This window comes from Leptodactylus fuscus, unplaced genomic scaffold, assembly GCF_031893055.1.
Source record: "Leptodactylus fuscus isolate aLepFus1 unplaced genomic scaffold, aLepFus1.hap2 HAP2_SCAFFOLD_271, whole genome shotgun sequence".
NCBI lineage: Eukaryota > Metazoa > Chordata > Amphibia > Anura > Leptodactylidae > Leptodactylus > Leptodactylus fuscus.
The window spans coordinates 46,421-67,185 of record NW_027440294.1 but is presented as its reverse complement, the minus strand read 5'-3'; the positions used below and the strand labels follow the sequence as shown (position 1 = coordinate 67,185).

Genomic DNA, 20,765 nt, shown 5'->3' with positions numbered 1-20,765 from the left:
ATGGGTGACATCTCCTCTGACTGTTAGTGACATCTCCGCTATATAGCTGATACAGGTGACAGGCACAGGTGATATATGAGTGTAAGGGTGACATCTCTGTGTGTGATGGGTGACATCTCCTCTGACTGTTAGTGACATCTCCGCTATATAGCTGATACAGGTGACAGGCTACAGGTGATATATGAGTGTAAGGGTGACATCTCTGTTTGTGTCGGGTGACATCTCTGACTGTGAGTGACATCTCCTCTGTATGGCTGATATAGGTGACAGGCTACAGGTGATATATGAGTGTATAGGTGACATCTCTGTGTGTGACGGATGACATCACCTCTGACTGTGAGTGACACCTCCTCTATATGGCTGCTACAGGTGACAGGCTACAGGTGATGTATGAGTGTATAGGTGACATCTCTGTGTAGGACGGGTGACATCTTCTCTGATTGTGAGTGACATCTCCTCTATATGGCTGCTACAGGTGATATATGAGTGTATAGGTTATATCTCTCTGTGTGACAGGTGACATCTCCTCTGACTGTGAGTGACATCTCCTCTGACTGTGAGTGACATCTGCTCTATATGGCTGATACAGGTGACAGGCTACAGGTGATATATGAGGGTATAGGTGACATCTCTGTGTGTGACGGGTGACATCTCCTCTGACTGTGAGTGACACCTCCTCTATATGGCTGCTACAGGTGATATATGAGTGTATAGGTGACATCTCTGTGTAGGACGGGTGACATCTCCTCTGATTGTGAGTGACATCTTCTCTGTATGGCTGGTACAGGTGATATATGAGTGTATAGGTGACATCTCTGTGTGTGACGGGTGACATCTCCTCTGACTGTGAGTGACACCTCCTCTATATGGCTGCTACAGGTGACAGGCTACAGGTGATGTATGCGTATATAGGTGACATCTATGTGTAGGACGGGTGACATCTTCTCTGATTGTGAGTGACATCTCCTCTATATGGCTTCTACAGGTGATATATGAGTATATAGGTGACATCTCTGTGTGTGACGGGTGACATCTCCTCTGACTGTGAGTGACATCTCCTCTATATGGCTTCTACAGGTGATATATAAGTGTATAGGTGACATCTCTGTGTGTGATGGGTGACATCTCCTCTGACTGTGAGTGACATCTCCTCTATATGGCTTCTACAGGTGATATATGAGTGTATAGGTGACATCTCTGTGTGTGATGGGTGACATCTCCTCTGACTGTGAGTGACATCTCCTCTATATGGCTTCTACAGGTGATATATGAGTGTATAGGTGACATCTCTGTGTGTGATGGGTGACATCTCCTCTGACTGTGAGTGACATCTCCTCTATATGGCTGCTAAAGGTGATATATGAGTATATAGGTGACATCTCTGTGTAGGACGGGTGACATCTCCTCTGACTGTGAGTGACATCTCCTCTATATGGCTGCTACAGGTGACAGGCTACAGGTGATATATGAGTATATAGGTGACATCTCTGTGTGTGACGGGTGACATCTCCTCTGACTGTGAGTGACATCTCCTCTATATGGCTGCTAAAGGTGATATATGAGTATATAGGTGACATCTCTGTGTAGGACGGGTGACATCTCCTCTGACTGTGAGTGACATCTCCTCTGTATGGCTGATACAGGTGATATATGAGTGTATAGGTGACATCTCTGTGTGTGTACTTGGTAATGTGTTCTCTATTTGTGATGTCGGGTGACAGCTCTACTAACTGCGTGGCCGGTGACATCTCCACTGTCTGTTCGATGGGCTGTCGATGTGTGACGGTGATGTCTCTTCTGTGTGTGATGGAGGGGCAGGTGATATGAGGAGGGGCAGGTGAGTAGAGTGGGGTAGATTAGGGGTAAGTGACTTGAGGAGGGGCAGGTGGCATGGAGGGATGTCGGTCACGTGAGGTGATTCTGTCCCGGGGTCTCTCCCGGCAGTGACAGGGTTACCCGGCGGAATGCGGGGGAGGGGGCGGTGCCGGGGCGGGTCTAGGGGCGGCCGTATTCACACACGGACCCTCTGTCCCGATACCGCTGCGTCCTGTGTCCCGGCATCTCCGTACAATGGAGCCGCTACCGCTGATCACACTGCTGCTCCTGTGCGTTACCGGCGGAGGAGCCCGACAGGAACTGCAAGGTGAGCACAGAGACTTATACACACTGGAGATGTACTGTCCTCTGTATATACCCCCTGTATACACTGGAGATGTACTGTCCTCTGTATATACCCCCTGTATACACTGGAGATGTACTGTCCTCTGTATATACCCCCTGTATACACTGGAGATGTACTGTCCTCTGTATATACCCCCTGTATACACTGGAGATGTACTGTCCTCTGTATATACCCCCTGTATACACTGGAGATGTACTGTCCTCTGTATATACCCCCTGTATACACTGGAGATGTACTGTCCTCTGTATATACCCCCTGTATACACTGGAGATGTACTGTCCTCTGTATATACCCCCTGTATACACCGGATATGTACTGTCCTCTGTATATACCCCCTGTATACACTGGAGATGTACTGTCCTCTGTATATACCCCCTGTATACACTGGAGATGTACTGTCCTCTGTATATACCCCCTGTATACACTGGAGATGTACTGTCCTCTGTATATACCCCCTGTATACACTGGAGATGTACTGTCCTCTGTATATACAGCCTGTATACACTGGAGATGTACTGTCCTCTGTATATACCCCCTGTATACACTGGAGATGTACTGTCCTCTGTATATACCCCCTGTATACACTGGAGATGTACTGTCCTCTGTATATACCCCCTGTACACACTGGAGATGTACTGTCCTCTGTATATACCCCCTGTATACACTGGAGATGTACTGTCCTCTGTATATACAGCCTGTATACACTGGAGATGTACTGTCCTCTGTATATACAGCCTGTACACACTGGAGATGTACTGTCCTCTGTATATACCCCCTGTACACACTGGAGATGTACTGTCCTCTGTATATACAGCCTGTATACACTGGAGATGTACTGTCCTCTGTATATACCCCCTGTACACACTGGAGATGTACTGTCCTCTGTATATACCCCCTGTATACACTGGAGATGTACTGTCCTCTGTATATACCCCCTGTATACACTGGAGATGTACTGTCCTCTGTATATACCCCCTGTATACACTGGAGATGTACTGTCCTCTGTATATACCCCCTGTACACACTGGAGATGTACTGTCCTCTGTATATACCCCCTGTACACACTGGAGATGTACTGTCCTCTGTATATACCCCCTGTACACACTGGAGATGTACTGTCCTCTGTATATACCCCCTGTATACACTGGAGATGTACTGTCCTCTGTATATACCCCCTGTATACACTGGAGATGTACTGTCCTCTGTATATACAGCCTGTATACACTGGAGATGTACTGTCCTCTGTATATACCCCCTGTATACACTGGAGATGTACTGTCCTCTGTATATACCCCCTGTATACACTGGAGATGTACTGTCCTCTGTATATACCCCCTGTATACACCGGAGATGTACTGTCCTCTGTATATACAGCCTGTATACACTGGAGATGTACTGTCCTCTGTATATACCCCCTGTATACACTGGAGATGTACTGTCCTCTGTATATACAGCCTGTATACACTGGAGATGTACTGTCCTCTGTATATACCCCCTGAATACACTGGAGATGTACTGTCCTCTGTATATACCCCCTGTATACACTGGAGATGTACTGTCCTCTGTATATACAGCCTGTATACACTGGAGATGTACTGTCCTCTGTATATACAGCCTGTATACACTGGAGATGTACTGTCCTCTGTATATACCCCCTGTATACACTGGAGATGTACTGTCCTCTGTATATACAGCCTGTATACACTGGAGATGTACTGTCCTCTGTATATACAGCCTGTATACACTGGAGATGTACTGTCCTCTGTATATACCCCCTGTATACACTGGAGATGTACTGTCCTCTGTATATACCCCCTGTATACACTGGAGATGTACTGTCCTCTGTATATACCCCCTGTATACACCGGAGATGTACTGTCCTCTGTATATACCCCCTGTATACACTGGAGATGTACTGTCCTCTGTATATACCCCCTGTATACACTGGAGATGTACTGTCCTCTGTATATACAGCCTGTATACACTGGAGATGTACTGTCCTCTGTATATACCCCCTGTATACACTGGAGATGTACTGTCCTCTGTATATACAGCCTGTATACACTGGAGATGTACTGTCCTCTGTATATACAGCCTGTATACACTGGAGATGTACTGTCCTCTGTATATACCCCCTGTATACACCGGAGATGTACTGTCCTCTGTATATACCCCCTGTATACACTGGAGATGTACTGTCCTCTGTATATACAGCCTGTATACACCGGAGATGTACTGTCCTCTGTATATACAGCCTGTATACACTGGAGATGTACTGTCCTCTGTATATACAGCCTGTATACACTGGAGATGTATTGTCCTCTGTATATACCCCCTGTATACACTGGAGATGTACTGTCCTCTGTATATACAGCCTGTATACACTGGAGATGTACTGTCCTCTGTATATACCCCCTGTATACACCGGAGATGTACTGTCCTCTGTATATACCCCCTGTATACACTGGAGATGTACTGTCCTCTGTATATACCCCCTGTATACACTGGAGATGTACTGTCCTCTGTATATACCCCCTGTATACACTGGAGATGTACTGTCCTCTGTATATACCCCCTGTATACACTGGAGATGTACTGTCCTCTGTATATACCCCCTGTATACACTGGAGATGTACTGTCCTCTGTATATACAGCCTGTATACATTGGAGATGTACTGTCCTCTGTATATACCCCCTGTATACACTGGAGATGTACTGTCCTCTGTATATACCCCCTGTATACACTGGAGATGTACTGTCCTCTGTATATACCCCCTGTATACACTGGAGATGTACTGTCCTCTGTATATACAGCCTGTATACACTGGAGATGTACTGTCCTCTGTATATACAGCCTGTATACACTGGAGATGTACTGTCCTCTGTATATACCCCCTGTATACACTGGAGATGTACTGTCCTCTGTATATACCCCCTGTATACACTGGAGATGTACTGTCCTCTGTATATACCCCCTGTATACACTGGAGATGTACTGTCCTCTGTATATACCCCCTGTACACACTGGAGATGTACTGTCCTCTGTATATACCCCCTGTATACACTGGAGATGTACTGTCCTCTGTATATACCCCCTGTATACACTGGAGATGTACTGTCCTCTGTATATACAGCCTGTATACATTGGAGATGTACTGTCCTCTGTATATACCCCCTGTATACACTGGAGATGTACTGTCCTCTGTATATACAGCCTGTATACACTGGAGATGTACTGTCCTCTGTATATACAGCCTGTATACACTGGAGATGTACTGTCCTCTGTATATACCCACTGTATACACTGGAGATGTACTGTCCTCTGCATATACCCCCTGTATACACTGGAGATGTACTGTCCTCTGTATATACCCCCTGTATACACTGGAGATGTACTGTCCTCTGTATATACCCCCTGTATACACTGGAGATGTACTGTCCTCTGTATATACCCCCTGTATACACCGGAGATGTACTGTCCTCTGTATATACCCCCTGTATACACTGGAGATGTACTGTCCTCTGTATATACCCCCTGTATACACTGGAGATGTACTGTCCTCTGTATATACCCCCTGTATACACTGGAGATGTACTGTCCTCTGTATATACCCCCTGAATACACTGGAGATGTACTGTCCTCTGTATATACCCCCTGTATACACTGGAGATGTACTGTCCTCTGTATATACCCCCTGTATACACTGGAGATGTACTGTCCTCTGTATATACCCCCTGTATACACCGGAGATGTACTGTCCTCTGTATATACCCCCTGTATACACTGGAGATGTACTGTCCTCTGTATATACAGCCTGTATACACTGGAGATGTACTGTCCTGTGTATATACCCCCTGTATACACTGGAGATGTACTGTCCTCTGTATATACAGCCTGTATACACTGGAGATGTACTGTCCTCTGTATATACCCCCTGTATACACTGGAGATGTACTGTCCTCTGTATATACAGCCTGTACACACTGGAGATGTACTGTCCTCTGTATATACCCCCTGTACACACTGGAGATGTACTGTCCTCTGTATATACAGCCTGTATACACTGGAGATGTACTGTCCTCTGTATATACCCCCTGTATACACTGGAGATGTACTGTCCTCTGTATATACCCCCTGTATACACCGGAGATGTACTGTCCTCTGTATATACCCCCTGTATACACTGGAGATGTACTGTCCTCTGTATATACAGCCTGTATACACTGGAGATGTACTGTCCTCTGTATATACAGCCTGTATACACTGGAGATGTACTGTCCTCTGTATATACCCCCTGTATACACTGGAGATGTACTGTCCTCTGTATATACCCCCTGTATACACTGGAGATGTACTGTCCTCTGTATATACCCCCTGTATACACTGGAGATGTACTGTCCTCTGTATATACCCCCTGTATACACTGGAGATGTACTGTCCTCTGTATATACCCCCTGTATACACTGGAGATGTACTGTCCTCTGTATATACCCCCTGTATACACTGGAGATGTACTGTCCTCTGTATATACCCCCTGTATACACTGGAGATGTACTGTCCTCTGTATATACCCCCTGAATACACTGGAGATGTACTGTCCTCTGTATATACCCCCTGTATACACTGGAGATGTACTGTCCTCTGTATATACCCCCTGTATACACTGGAGATGTACTGTCCTCTGTATATACCCCCTGTATACACTGGAGATGTACTGTCCTCTGTATATACCCCCTGTATACACTGGAGATGTACTGTCCTCTGTATATACCCCCTGTATACACTGGAGATGTACTGTCCTCTGCATATACCCCCTGTATACACTGGAGATGTACTGTCCTCTGTATATACCCCCTGTATACACTGGAGATGTACTGTCCTCTGTATATACCCCCTGTATACACTGGAGATGTACTGTCCTCTGTATATACCCCCTGTACACACTGGAGATGTACTGTCCTCTGTATATACCCCCTGTACACACTGGAGATGTACTGTCCTCTATATATACCCCCTGTATACACTGGAGATGTACTGTCCTCTGTATATACCCCCTGTATACACTGTATACCCCCTGTATACACTGGAGATGTACTGTCCTCTGTATATACCCCCTGAATACACTGGAGATGTACTGTCCTCTGTATATACCCCCTGAATACACTGTATACCCCCTGTATACACTGGAGATGTACTGTCCTCTGTATATACCCCCTGAATACACTGGAGATGTACTGTCCTCTGTATATACCCCCTGTATACACCGGAGATGTACTGTCCTCTGTATATACCCCCTGTATACACTGGAGATGTACTGTCCTCTGTATATACAGCCTGTATACACTGGAGATGTACTGTCCTCTGTATATACCCCCTGTATACACTGGAGATGTACTGTCCTCTGTATATACCCCCTGTATACACTGGAGATGTACTGTCCTCTGTATATACAGCCTGTATACACTGGAGATGTACTGTCCTCTGTATATACCCCCCTGTATACACTGGAGATGTACTGTCCTCTGTATATACCCCCTGAATACACTGGAGATGTACTGTCCTCTGTATATACCCCCTGAATACACTGGAGATGTACTGTCCTCTGTATATACCCCCCTGTATACACTGGAGATGTACTGTCCTCTGTATATACCCCCTGAATACACTGGAGATGTACTGTCCTCTGTATATACCCCCTGAATACACTGGAGATGTACTGTCCTCTGTATATACAGCCTGTACACACTGGAGATGTACTGTCCTCTGTATATACCCCCTGTATACACTGGAGATGTACTGTCCTCTGTATATACAGCCTGTATACACTGGAGATGTACTGTCCTCTGTATATACCCCCTGTATACACTGGAGATGTACTGTCCTCTGTATATACAGCCTGTATACACTGGAGATGTACTGTCCTCTGTATATACCCCCTGTATACACTGGAGATGTACTGTCCTCTGTATATACAGCCTGTATACACCGGAGATGTACTGTCCTCTGTATATACCCCCTGTATACACTGGAGATGTACTGTCCTCTGTATATACAGCCTGTATACACTGGAGATGTACTGTCCTCTGTATATACCCCCTGTACACACTGGAGATGTACTGTCCTCTGTATATACAGCCTGTATACACTGGAGATGTACTGTCCTCTGTATATACAGCCTGTACACACTGGAGATGTACTGTCCTCTGTATATACCCCCTGAATACACTGGAGATGTACTGTCCTCTGTATATACCCCCTGTATACACTGGAGATGTACTGTCCTCTGTATATACCCCCTGTACACACTGGAGATGTACTGTCCTCTGTATATACCCCCTGAATACACTGGAGATGTACTGTCCTCTGTATATACCCCCTGTATACACCGGAGATGTACTGTCCTCTGTATATACCCCCTGTATACACCGGAGATGTACTGTCCTCTGTATATACCCCCTGTATACACTGGAGATGTACTGTCCTCTGTATATACAGCCTGTATACACTGGAGATGTACTGTCCTCTGTATATACCCCCTGTATACACTGGAGATGTACTGTCCTCTGTATATACAGCCTGTATACACCGGAGATGTACTGTCCTCTGTATATACCCCCTGTACACACTGGAGATGTACTGTCCTCTGTATATACAGCCTGTATACACCGGAGATGTACTGTCCTCTGTATATACCCCCTGAATACACTGGAGATGTACTGTCCTCTGTATATACCCCCTGTATACACTGGAGATGTACTGTCCTCTGTATATACCCCCTGTATACACTGGAGATGTACTGTCCTCTGTATATACCCCCTGTATACACTGGAGATGTACTGTCCTCTGTATATACCCCCTGTATACACTGGAGATGTACTGTCCTCTGTATATACAGCCTGTATACACTGGAGATGTACTGTCCTCTGTATATACCCCCTGTATACACTGGAGATGTACTGTCCTCTGTATATACTCCCTGTATACACTGGAGATGTACTGTCCTCTATATATACCCCCTGTATACACTGGAGATGTACTGTCCTCTGTATATACCCCCTGTATACACTGGAGATGTACTGTCCTCTGTATATACCCCCTGTATACACTGGAGATGTACTGTCCTCTGTATATACATCCTGTATACACTGGAGATGTACTGTCCTCTGTATATACCCCCTGTATACACTGGAGATGTACTGTCCTCTGTATATACCCCCTGTATACACTGGAGATGTACTGTCCTCTGTATATACCCCCTGTATACACTGGAGATGTACTGTCCTCTGTATATACCCCCTGTATACACTGGAGATGTACTGTCCTCTGTATATACAGCCTGTATACACTGGAGATGTACTGTCCTCTGTATATACCCACTGTATACACTGGAGATGTACTGTCCTCTGCATATACCCCCTGAATACACTGGAGATGTACTGTCCTCTGTATATACCCCCTGTATACACTGGAGATGTACTGTCCTCTGTATATACCCCCTGTACACACTGGAGATGTACTGTCCTCTGTATATACCCCCTGTATACACTGGAGATGTACTGTCCCTCTGTATATACCCCCTGTATACACTGGAGATGTACTGTCCTCTGTATATACCCCCTGTATACACTGGAGATGTACTGTCCTCTGTATATACCCCCTGTATACACTGGAGATGTACTGTCCTCTGTATATACCCCCTGTATACACCGGAGATGTACTGTCCTCTGTATATACCCCCTGTATACACTGGAGATGTACTGTCCTCTGTATATACCCCCTGTATACACCGGAGATGTACTGTCCTCTGTATATACCCCCTGTATACACTGGAGATGTACTGTCCTCTGTATATACCCCCTGTATACACTGGAGATGTACTGTCCTCTGTATATACCCCCTGTATACACTGGAGATGTACTGTCCTCTGTATATACCCCCTGAATACACTGGAGATGTACTGTCCTCTGTATATACCCCCTGTATACACTGGAGATGTACTGTCCTCTGTATATACCCCCTGTATACACTGGAGATGTACTGTCCTCTGTATATACCCCCTGTATACACCGGAGATGTACTGTCCTCTGTATATACCCCCTGTATACACTGGAGATGTACTGTCCTCTGTATATACAGCCTGTATACACTGGAGATGTACTGTCCTGTGTATATACCCCCTGTATACACTGGAGATGTACTGTCCTCTGTATATACAGCCTGTATACACTGGAGATGTACTGTCCTCTGTATATACCCCCTGTATACACTGGAGATGTACTGTCCTCTGTATATACAGCCTGTACACACTGGAGATGTACTGTCCTCTGTATATACCCCCTGTATACACTGGAGATGTACTGTCCTCTGTATATACCCCCTGTATACACCGGAGATGTACTGTCCTCTGTATATACCCCCCTGTATACACTGGAGATGTACTGTCCTCTGTATATACAGCCTGTATACACTGGAGATGTACTGTCCTCTGTATATACAGCCTGTATACACTGGAGATGTACTGTCCTCTGTATATACCCCCTGTATACACTGGAGATGTACTGTCCTCTGTATATACCCCCTGTATACACTGGAGATGTACTGTCCTCTGTATATACCCCCTGTATACACTGGAGATGTACTGTCCTCTGTATATACCCCCTGTATACACTGGAGATGTACTGTCCTCTGTATATACCCCCTGTATACACTGGAGATGTACTGTCCTCTGTATATACCCCCTGTATACACTGGAGATGTACTGTCCTCTGTATATACCCCCTGTATACACTGGAGATGTACTGTCCTCTGTATATACCCCCTGTATACACTGGAGATGTACTGTCCTCTGTATATACCCCCTGTACACACTGGAGATGTACTGTCCTCTGTATATACCCCCTGTACACACTGGAGATGTACTGTCCTCTATATATACCCCCTGTATACACTGGAGATGTACTGTCCTCTGTATATACCCCCTGAATACACTGTATACCCCCTGTATACATTGGAGATGTACTGTCCTCTGTATATACCCCCTGAATACACTGGAGATGTACTGTCCTCTGTATATACCCCCTGTATACACCGGAGATGTACTGTCCTCTGTATATACCCCCTGTATACACTGGAGATGTACTGTCCTCTGTATATACAGCCTGTATACACTGGAGATGTACTGTCCTCTGTATATACCCCCTGTATACACTGGAGATGTACTGTCCTCTGTATATACCCCCTGTATACACTGGAGATGTACTGTCCTCTGTATATACAGCCTGTATACACTGGAGATGTACTGTCCTCTGTATATACCCCCTGTATACACTGGAGATGTACTGTCCTCTGTATATACCCCCTGTATACACTGGAGATGTACTGTCCTCTGTATATACCCCCTGAATACACTGGAGATGTACTGTCCTCTGTATATACCCCCTGAATACACTGGAGATGTACTGTCCTCTGTATATACCCCCTGTATACACTGGAGATGTACTGTCCTCTGTATATACCCCCTGAATACACTGGAGATGTACTGTCCTCTGTATATACCCCCTGAATACACTGGAGATGTACTGTCCTCTGTATATACCCCCTGTATACACTGGAGATGTACTGTCCTCTGTATATACCCCCTGTATACACTGGAGATGTACTGTCCTCTGTATATACCCCCTGAATACACTGGAGATGTACTGTCCTCTGTATATACCCCCTGTATACACTGGAGATGTACTGTCCTCTGTATATACAGCCTGTACACACTGGAGATGTACTGTCCTCTGTATATACCCCCTGAATACACTGGAGATGTACTGTCCTCTGTATATACAGCCTGTATACACTGGAGATGTACTGTCCTCTGTATATACCCCCTGAATACACTGGAGATGTACTGTCCTCTGTATATACCCCCTGTATACACTGGAGATGTACTGTCCTCTGTATATACCCCCTGTATACACTGGAGATGTACTGTCCTCTGTATATACAGCCTGTATACACCGGAGATGTACTGTCCTCTGTATATACCCCCTGTATACACTGGAGATGTACTGTCCTCTGTATATACCCCCTGAATACACTGGAGATGTACTGTCCTCTGTATATACCCCCTGAATACACTGGAGATGTACTGTCCTCTGTATATACAGCCTGTATACACTGGAGATGTACTGTCCTCTGTATATACCCCCTGTATACACTGGAGATGTACTGTCCTCTGTATATACCCCCTGTATACACTGGAGATGTACTGTCCTCTGTATATACCCCCTGTACACACTGGAGATGTACTGTCCTCTGTATATACCCCCTGAATACACTGGAGATGTACTGTCCTCTGTATATACAGCCTGTATACACTGGAGATGTACTGTCCTCTGTATATACCCCCTGAATACACTGGAGATGTACTGTCCTCTGTATATACCCCCTGTATACACTGGAGATGTACTGTCCTCTGTATATACCCCCTGTATACACTGGAGATGTACTGTCCTCTGTATATACAGCCTGTATACACTGGAGATGTACTGTCCTCTGTATATACCCCCTGTATACACTGGAGATGTACTGTCCTCTGTATATACAGCCTGTATACACTGGAGATGTACTGTCCTCTGTATATACCCCCTGTACACACTGGAGATGTACTGTCCTCTGTATATACCCCCTGTACACACTGGAGATGTACTGTCCTCTGTATATACCCCCTGAATACACTGGAGATGTACTGTCCTCTGTATATACCCCCTGTATACACCGGAGATGTACTGTCCTCTGTATATACCCCCTGTATACACCGGAGATGTACTGTCCTCTGTATATACCCCCTGTATACACTGGAGATGTACTGTCCTCTGTATATACCCCCTGTATACACTGGAGATGTACTGTCCTCTGTATATACCCCCTGTATACACTGGAGATGTACTGTCCTCTGTATATACAGCCTGTACACACTGGAGATGTACTGTCCTCTGTATATACCCCCTGTATACACTGGAGATGTACTGTCCTCTGTATATACAGCCTGTATACACTGGAGATGTACTGTCCTCTGTATATACCCCCTGTATACACTGGAGATGTACTGTCCTCTGTATATACCCCCTGTATACACTGGAGATGTACTGTCCTCTGTATATACAGCCTGTATACACTGGAGATGTACTGTCCTCTGTATATACCCACTGTATACACTGGAGATGTACTGTCCTCTGCATATACCCCCTGTATACACTGGAGATGTACTGTCCTCTGTATATACCCCCTGTATACACTGGAGATGTACTGTCCTCTGTATATACCCCCTGTATACACTGGAGATGTACTGTCCTCTGTATATACCCCCTGTACACACTGGAGATGTACTGTCCTCTGTATATACCCCCTGTACACACTGGAGATGTACTGTCCTCTGTATATACCCCCTGTATACACTGGAGATGTACTGTCCTCTGTATATACCCCCTGTATACACTGGAGATGTACTGTCCTCTGTATATACCCCCTGTATACACTGGAGATGTACTGTCCTCTGTATATACCCCCTGTATACACTGGAGATGTACTGTCCTCTGTATATACCCCCTGTATACACCGGAGATGTACTGTCCTCTGTATATACCCCCTGTATACACTGGAGATGTACTGTCCTCTGTATATACCCCCTGTATACACTGGAGATGTACTGTCCTCTGTATATACCCCCTGTATACACTGGAGATGTACTGTCCTCTGTATATACCCCCTGAATACACTGGAGATGTACTGTCCTCTGTATATACCCCCTGTATACACTGGAGATGTACTGTCCTCTGTATATACCCCCTGTATACACTGGAGATGTACTGTCCTCTGTATATACCCCCTGTATACACCGGAGATGTACTGTCCTCTGTATATACCCCCTGTATACACTGGAGATGTACTGTCCTCTGTATATACAGCCTGTATACACTGGAGATGTACTGTCCTGTGTATATACCCCCTGTATACACTGGAGATGTACTGTCCTCTGTATATACAGCCTGTATACACTGGAGATGTACTGTCCTGTGTATATACCCCCTGTATACACTGGAGATGTACTGTCCTCTGTATATACCCCCTGTATACACTGGAGATGTACTGTCCTCTGTATATACCCCCTGTATACACTGGAGATGTACTGTCCTCTGTATATACAGCCTGTACACACTGGAGATGTACTGTCCTCTGTATATACCCCCTGTACACACTGGAGATGTACTGTCCTCTGTATATACAGCCTGTATACACTGGAGATGTACTGTCCTCTGTATATACCCCCTGTATACACTGGAGATGTACTGTCCTCTGTATATACCCCCTGTATACACCGGAGATGTACTGTCCTCTGTATATACCCCCTGTATACACTGGAGATGTACTGTCCTCTGTATATACAGCCTGTATACACTGGAGATGTACTGTCCTCTGTATATACAGCCTGTATACACTGGAGATGTACTGTCCTCTGTATATACCCCCTGTATACACTGGAGATGTACTGTCCTCTGTATATAACCCCCTGTATACACTGGAGATGTACTGTCCTCTGTATATACCCCCTGTATACACTGGAGATGTACTGTCCTCTGTATATACCCCCTGTATACACTGGAGATGTACTGTCCTCTGTATATACCCCCTGTATACACTGGAGATGTACTGTCCTCTGTATATACCCCCTGTATACACTGGAGATGTACTGTCCTCTGTATATACCCCCTGTATACACTGGAGATGTACTGTCCTCTGTATATACCCCCTGTATACACTGGAGATGTACTGTCCTCTGTATATACCCCCTGTACACACTGGAGATGTACTGTCCTCTGTATATACCCCCTGTACACACTGGAGATGTACTGTCCTCTATATATACCCCCTGTATACACTGGAGATGTACTGTCCTCTGTATATACCCCCTGAATACACTGGAGATGTACTGTCCTCTGTATATACCCCCTGAATACACTGGAGATGTACTGTCCTCTGTATATACCCCCTGTATACACCGGAGATGTACTGTCCTCTGTATATACCCCCTGTATACACTGGAGATGTACTGTCCTCTGTATATACAGCCTGTATACACTGGAGATGTACTGTCCTCTGTATATACCCCCTGTATACACTGGAGATGTACTGTCCTCTGTATATACCCCCTGTATACACTGGAGATGTACTGTCCTCTGTATATACAGCCTGTATACACTGGAGATGTACTGTCCTCTGTATATACCCCCTGTATACACTGGAGATGTACTGTCCTCTGTATATACCCCCTGAATACACTGGAGATGTACTGTCCTCTGTATATACCCCCTGAATACACTGGAGATGTACTGTCCTCTGTATATACCCCCTGAATACACTGGAGATGTACTGTCCTCTGTATATACCCCCTGTATACACTGGAGATGTACTGTCCTCTGTATATACCCCCTGTATACACTGGAGATGTACTGTCCTCTGTATATACCCCCTGTATACACTGGAGATGTACTGTCCTCTGTATATACCCCCTGTATACACCGGAGATGTACTGTCCTCTGTATATACAGCCTGTACACACTGGAGATGTACTGTCCTCTGTATATACAGCCTGTATACACTGGAGATGTACTGTCCTCTGTATATACCCCCTGTGTACACTGGAGATGTACTGTCCTCTGTATATACAGCCTGTATACACCGGAGATGTACTGTCCTCTGTATATACCCCCTGTATACACTGGAGATGTACTGTCCTCTGTATATACCCCCTGAATACACTGGAGATGTACTGTCCTCTGTATATACCCCCTGAATACACTGGAGATGTACTGTCCTCTGTATATACAGCCTGTATACACTGGAGATGTACTGTCCTCTGTATATACCCCCTGTATACACTGGAGATGTACTGTCCTCTGTATATACAGCCTGTATACACTGGAGATGTACTGTCCTCTGTATATACCCCCTGTATACACTGGAGATGTACTGTCCTCTGTATATACCCCCTGTATACACTGGAGATGTACTGTCCTCTGTATATACCCCCTGTATACACTGGAGATGTACTGTCCTCTGTATATACCCCCTGTATACACTGGAGATGTACTGTCCTCTGTATATACCCCCTGTATACACTGGAGATGTACTGTCCTCTGTATATACAGCCTGTATACACTGGAGATGTACTGTCCTCTGTATATACCCCCTGTATACACTGGAGATGTACTGTCCTCTGTATATACCCCCTGTATACACTGGAGATGTACTGTCCTCTGTATATACAGCCTGTATACACTGGAGATGTACTGTCCTCTGTATATACCCACTGTATACACTGGAGATGTACTGTCCTCTGCATATACCCCCTGTATACACTGGAGATGTACTGTCCTCTGTATATACCCCCTGTATACACTGGAGATGTACTGTCCTCTGTATATACCCCCTGTATACACTGGAGATGTACTGTCCTCTGTATATACCCCCTGTATACACTGGAGATGTACTGTCCTCTGTATATACAGCCTGTATACACTGGAGATGTACTGTCCTCTGTATATACCCCCTGTACACACTGGAGATGTACTGTCCTCTGTATATACCCCCTGTACACACTGGAGATGTACTGTCCTCTGTATATACCCCCTGAATACACTGGAGATGTACTGTCCTCTGTATATACCCCCTGTATACACCGGAGATGTACTGTCCTCTGTATATACCCCCTGTATACACCGGAGATGTACTGTCCTCTGTATATACCCCCTGTATACACTGGAGATGTACTGTCCTCTGTATATACAGCCTGTATACACTGGAGATGTACTGTCCTGTGTATATACCCCCTGTATACACTGGAGATGTACTGTCCTCTGTATATACAGCCTGTATACACCGGAGATGTACTGTCCTCTGTATATACCCCCTGTACACACTGGAGATGTACTGTCCTCTGTATATACAGCCTGTATACACCGGAGATGTACTGTCCTCTGTATATACCCCCTGTACACACTGGAGATGTACTGTCCTCTGTATATACAGCCTGTATACACCGGAGATGTACTGTCCTCTGTATATACCCCCTGAATACACTGGAGATGTACTGTCCTCTGTATATACCCCCTGTATACACTGGAGATGTACTGTCCTCTGTATATACCCCCTGTATACACTGGAGATGTACTGTCCTCTGTATATACTCCCTGTATACACTGGAGATGTACTGTCCTCTATATATACCCCCTGTATACACTGGAGATGTACTGTCCTCTGTATATACCCCCTGTATACACTGGAGATGTACTGTCCTCTGTATATACCCCCTGTATACACTGGAGATGTACTGTCCTCTGTATATACAGCCTGTATACACTGGAGATGTACTGTCCTCTGTATATACCCCCTGTATACACTGGAGATGTACTGTCCTCTGTATATACCCCCTGTATACACTGGAGATGTACTGTCCTCTGTATATACCCCCTGTATACACTGGAGATGTACTGTCCTCTGTATATACCCCCTGTATACACTGGAGATGTATCTTCCATCCATAGTATTGGAGTAATAAGGGGAAAATGTGAGATGAGATCAATATACCTAACTGGCAAATATAAGAGGAGAGTATACAGAACGAGGCAGATACGAGTGGAGAGCATATATATATACCAGAGGCAGATCTGCCTTTCCTTCTTGGTGGATAACCCTGCTATAATTTGATAATGTCACTTTCAGGACCTCTGGCTATATGGGGGAGGCGGGGCTGTGACAACCTCTAGTTATATGGGGAGGCGGGGCTGTGACAACCTCTGGCTATATGGGGGAGGCGGGGCTGTGACAACCTCCGGTTATATGGGGAGGCGGGGCTGTGACAACCTCTGGCTATATGGGGAGGCGGGGCTGTGACAACCACTGGTTATATGGGGAGGCGGGGCTGTGACAACCTCTAGTTATATGGGGAGGCGGGGCTGTGACAACCTCTAGTTATATGGGGAGGCGGGGCTGTGACAACCTCTGGTTATTTGGGGAGGCGGGGCTGTGACAACCACTGGTTATATGGGGAGGCGGGGCTGTGACAACCACTGGTTATATGGGGAGGCGGGGCTGTGACAACCTCTGACTATATGGGGAGGCGGGGCTGTGACAACCTCTGACTATATGGGGAGGCGGGGCTGTGACAACCTCTGACTATATGGGGAGGCGGGGCTGTGACAACCTCTTGTTATTTGGGGAGGCGGGGCTGTGACAACCTCTGGCTGTATGGGGGAGGCGGGGCTGTGACAACCACTGGTTATATGGGGGAGGCGGGGCTGTGACAACCTCTGGCTATATGGGGGAGGCGGGGCTGTGACAACCTCCGGTTATATGGGGAGGCGGGGCTGTGACAACCTCTGGCTATATGGGGAGGCGGGGCTGTGACAACCTCCGGTTATATGGGGAGGCGGGGCTGTGACAACCTCTGGCTATATGGGGAGGCGGGGCTGTGACAACCTCTGGCTATATGGGGAGGCGGGGCTGTGACAACCTCTGACTATATGGGGGAGGCGGGGCTGTGACAACCTCTGGCTATATGGGGAGGCGGGGCTGTGACAACCTCTGGCTATATGGGGAGGCGGGGCTGTGACAACCTCTGGCTATATGGGGAGGCGGGGCTGTGACAACCTCTGGTTGATATGTTGTCCTCCGCAGTGGTGGACCTGATGACGGTCAGCGAGTCTCGTCACATGAGCAGTGCGGTGGAGAAGATCCGCTCGGAGATGCTGACGGTTAATGACGTTTATTTCTTGGCCACGCTTCGTCTTCCCTCTAAGGTCGGCGGCGTCCTTTTCGGATTCTACTCCAAGAAGGATAACACCAAGTGGCTGGAGGCGTCCATAGTGGGGAAGGTTAACAAAGGTGAGGTGTCAGGCGTCTGAGGGTAGGGGGATTTGGGGTGCGGAGAGGGGAGGGGCCATGGAGTGGGGAGTGTCTGAGGGACGAGACATAAACCGCCATCTTTTTTCAGTTCTGGTGCGCTACATGCGGGAGGACTCCAAGGTGCACTCGGTGAGTTTACAGAATGCCAACCTGTCTGACGGAAACACCCACTCTGTGATCCTGCGGCTGAGCGGCCTGCGGGGGGACACCCTGAGCCTGGAGCTGTATGTGGACTGTAAGCAGGTGGACACCAGCCTGGGCCTCCCAGAAATGATGATTATTCCGCAGTTTGAGGTGGAGTCCGGAGAGATCCGCTCTGGGCACAAGGCTTACCAGAGGCTGCAGGTATGTGAATGGGGTCCGGCTGTTCCCCCTATTACCAGGGGATGGGGTCCAGCTGTTCCTCTTCTTTTCTTATGGGATAGAAATCCATGCAAACACGGGGAGAACATACAAACTCCTTGCAGATGGTTTTATGCCCTTGGCGGGATTTGAACACCAGGACTCCAGCGCTGCAAGGCTAACCACTGAGCCACCGTGTGGTTTCCTCTTCTAACCTGGGGATGGGGTTCGGCTGTTCCTCCTATTACCAGGGGATGGGGTCCGGCTGTTTCTCTTCTAACCTGGGGATGGGGTTCGGCTGTTCCTCCTATTACCAGGGGATGGGGTCCGGCTGTTTCTCTTCTAACCTGGGGATGGGGTCCAGCTGTTCCTCTTCTAACCTGGGGATGGGGTCCGGCTGTTCCCCTTACCTGTGGATGGGTTCTGGCTGTTCCTCCTCTCACCAAGGGATAGGGTCTGACGGTGTGATGTTCTGATTGCCCCTTTTCTTACCTGAGGGTTGGGATCCAACTGTTCCTCCCCTTACCTAAGGGTTGGTATCTGACTGTTCCTTCTCTTATTAGGGGGACGTGAGTCCGTCTGTTTCTCCTCCTATTTGGGGGTGAAGTTCTGATTGTTCCTTCTCTTGCCTGAGGGGATCTGACTGTTCCTCCACTTACCAGGGGTTTGAGATCCGGCTGTTTCTGCACTTACCAGGGGGTTGCGGTTTGACTGCTCCTCTTTTTACCTGAGGGTTGAGATCCGGCTGTTCCTCCTCTTATTTGGGGGGGGGGGAGTTCTGATTGTTCCTCCTCTTACCTGAGGGTTGGGATATGGCTGTTCCTCCTCTTACCAGGTGGTTGTGGTTTGACTGTTCCTCTTCTTACACGACTGTTGGGATCCGGCTGTTCCTCCTCTTACCAGGTGGTTGTGGTTTGACTGTTCCTCCTCTTACCTGAGGGTTGGGATATGGCTGTTCCTCCTCTTACCAGGTGGTTGTGGTTTGACTGTTCCTCTTCTTACACGACTGTTGGGATCCGGCTGTTCCTCCTCTTACCAGGTGGTTGTGGTTTGACTGTTCCTCCTCTTACACGACTGTTGGGATCCGGCTGTTCCTCCTCTTACCAGGTGGTTGTGGTTTGACTGTTCCTCCTCTTACACGACTGTTGGGATCCGGCTGTTCCTCCTCTTACCAGGGGGTTGTGGTTTGACTGTTCCTCCTCTTACATGACTGTTGGGATCCGGCTGTTCCTCCTCTTACCAGGTGGTTGTGGTTTGACTGTTCCTCCTCTTACATGACTGTTGGGA

General features: G+C 46.8%; 1 protein-coding gene across 1 annotated transcript in view; it reads left to right on the top strand.

The window, feature by feature from the left end:
• Nucleotides 1-2,068: 2,068 nt before the first annotated feature.
• Nucleotides 2,069-20,765, top strand: part of THBS3 (thrombospondin 3) — a 42,778-nt gene continuing 24,081 nt past the window's right edge. The window contains exons 1-3 of the mRNA XM_075261682.1: nucleotides 2,069-2,143; nucleotides 18,909-19,115; nucleotides 19,225-19,481. Coding sequence (XP_075117783.1) covers nucleotides 2,071-2,143; nucleotides 18,909-19,115; nucleotides 19,225-19,481 — 537 coding nt within the window. The 5' untranslated portion in view covers nucleotides 2,069-2,070. The remainder of the gene's footprint in view (nucleotides 2,144-18,908; nucleotides 19,116-19,224; nucleotides 19,482-20,765) is intronic.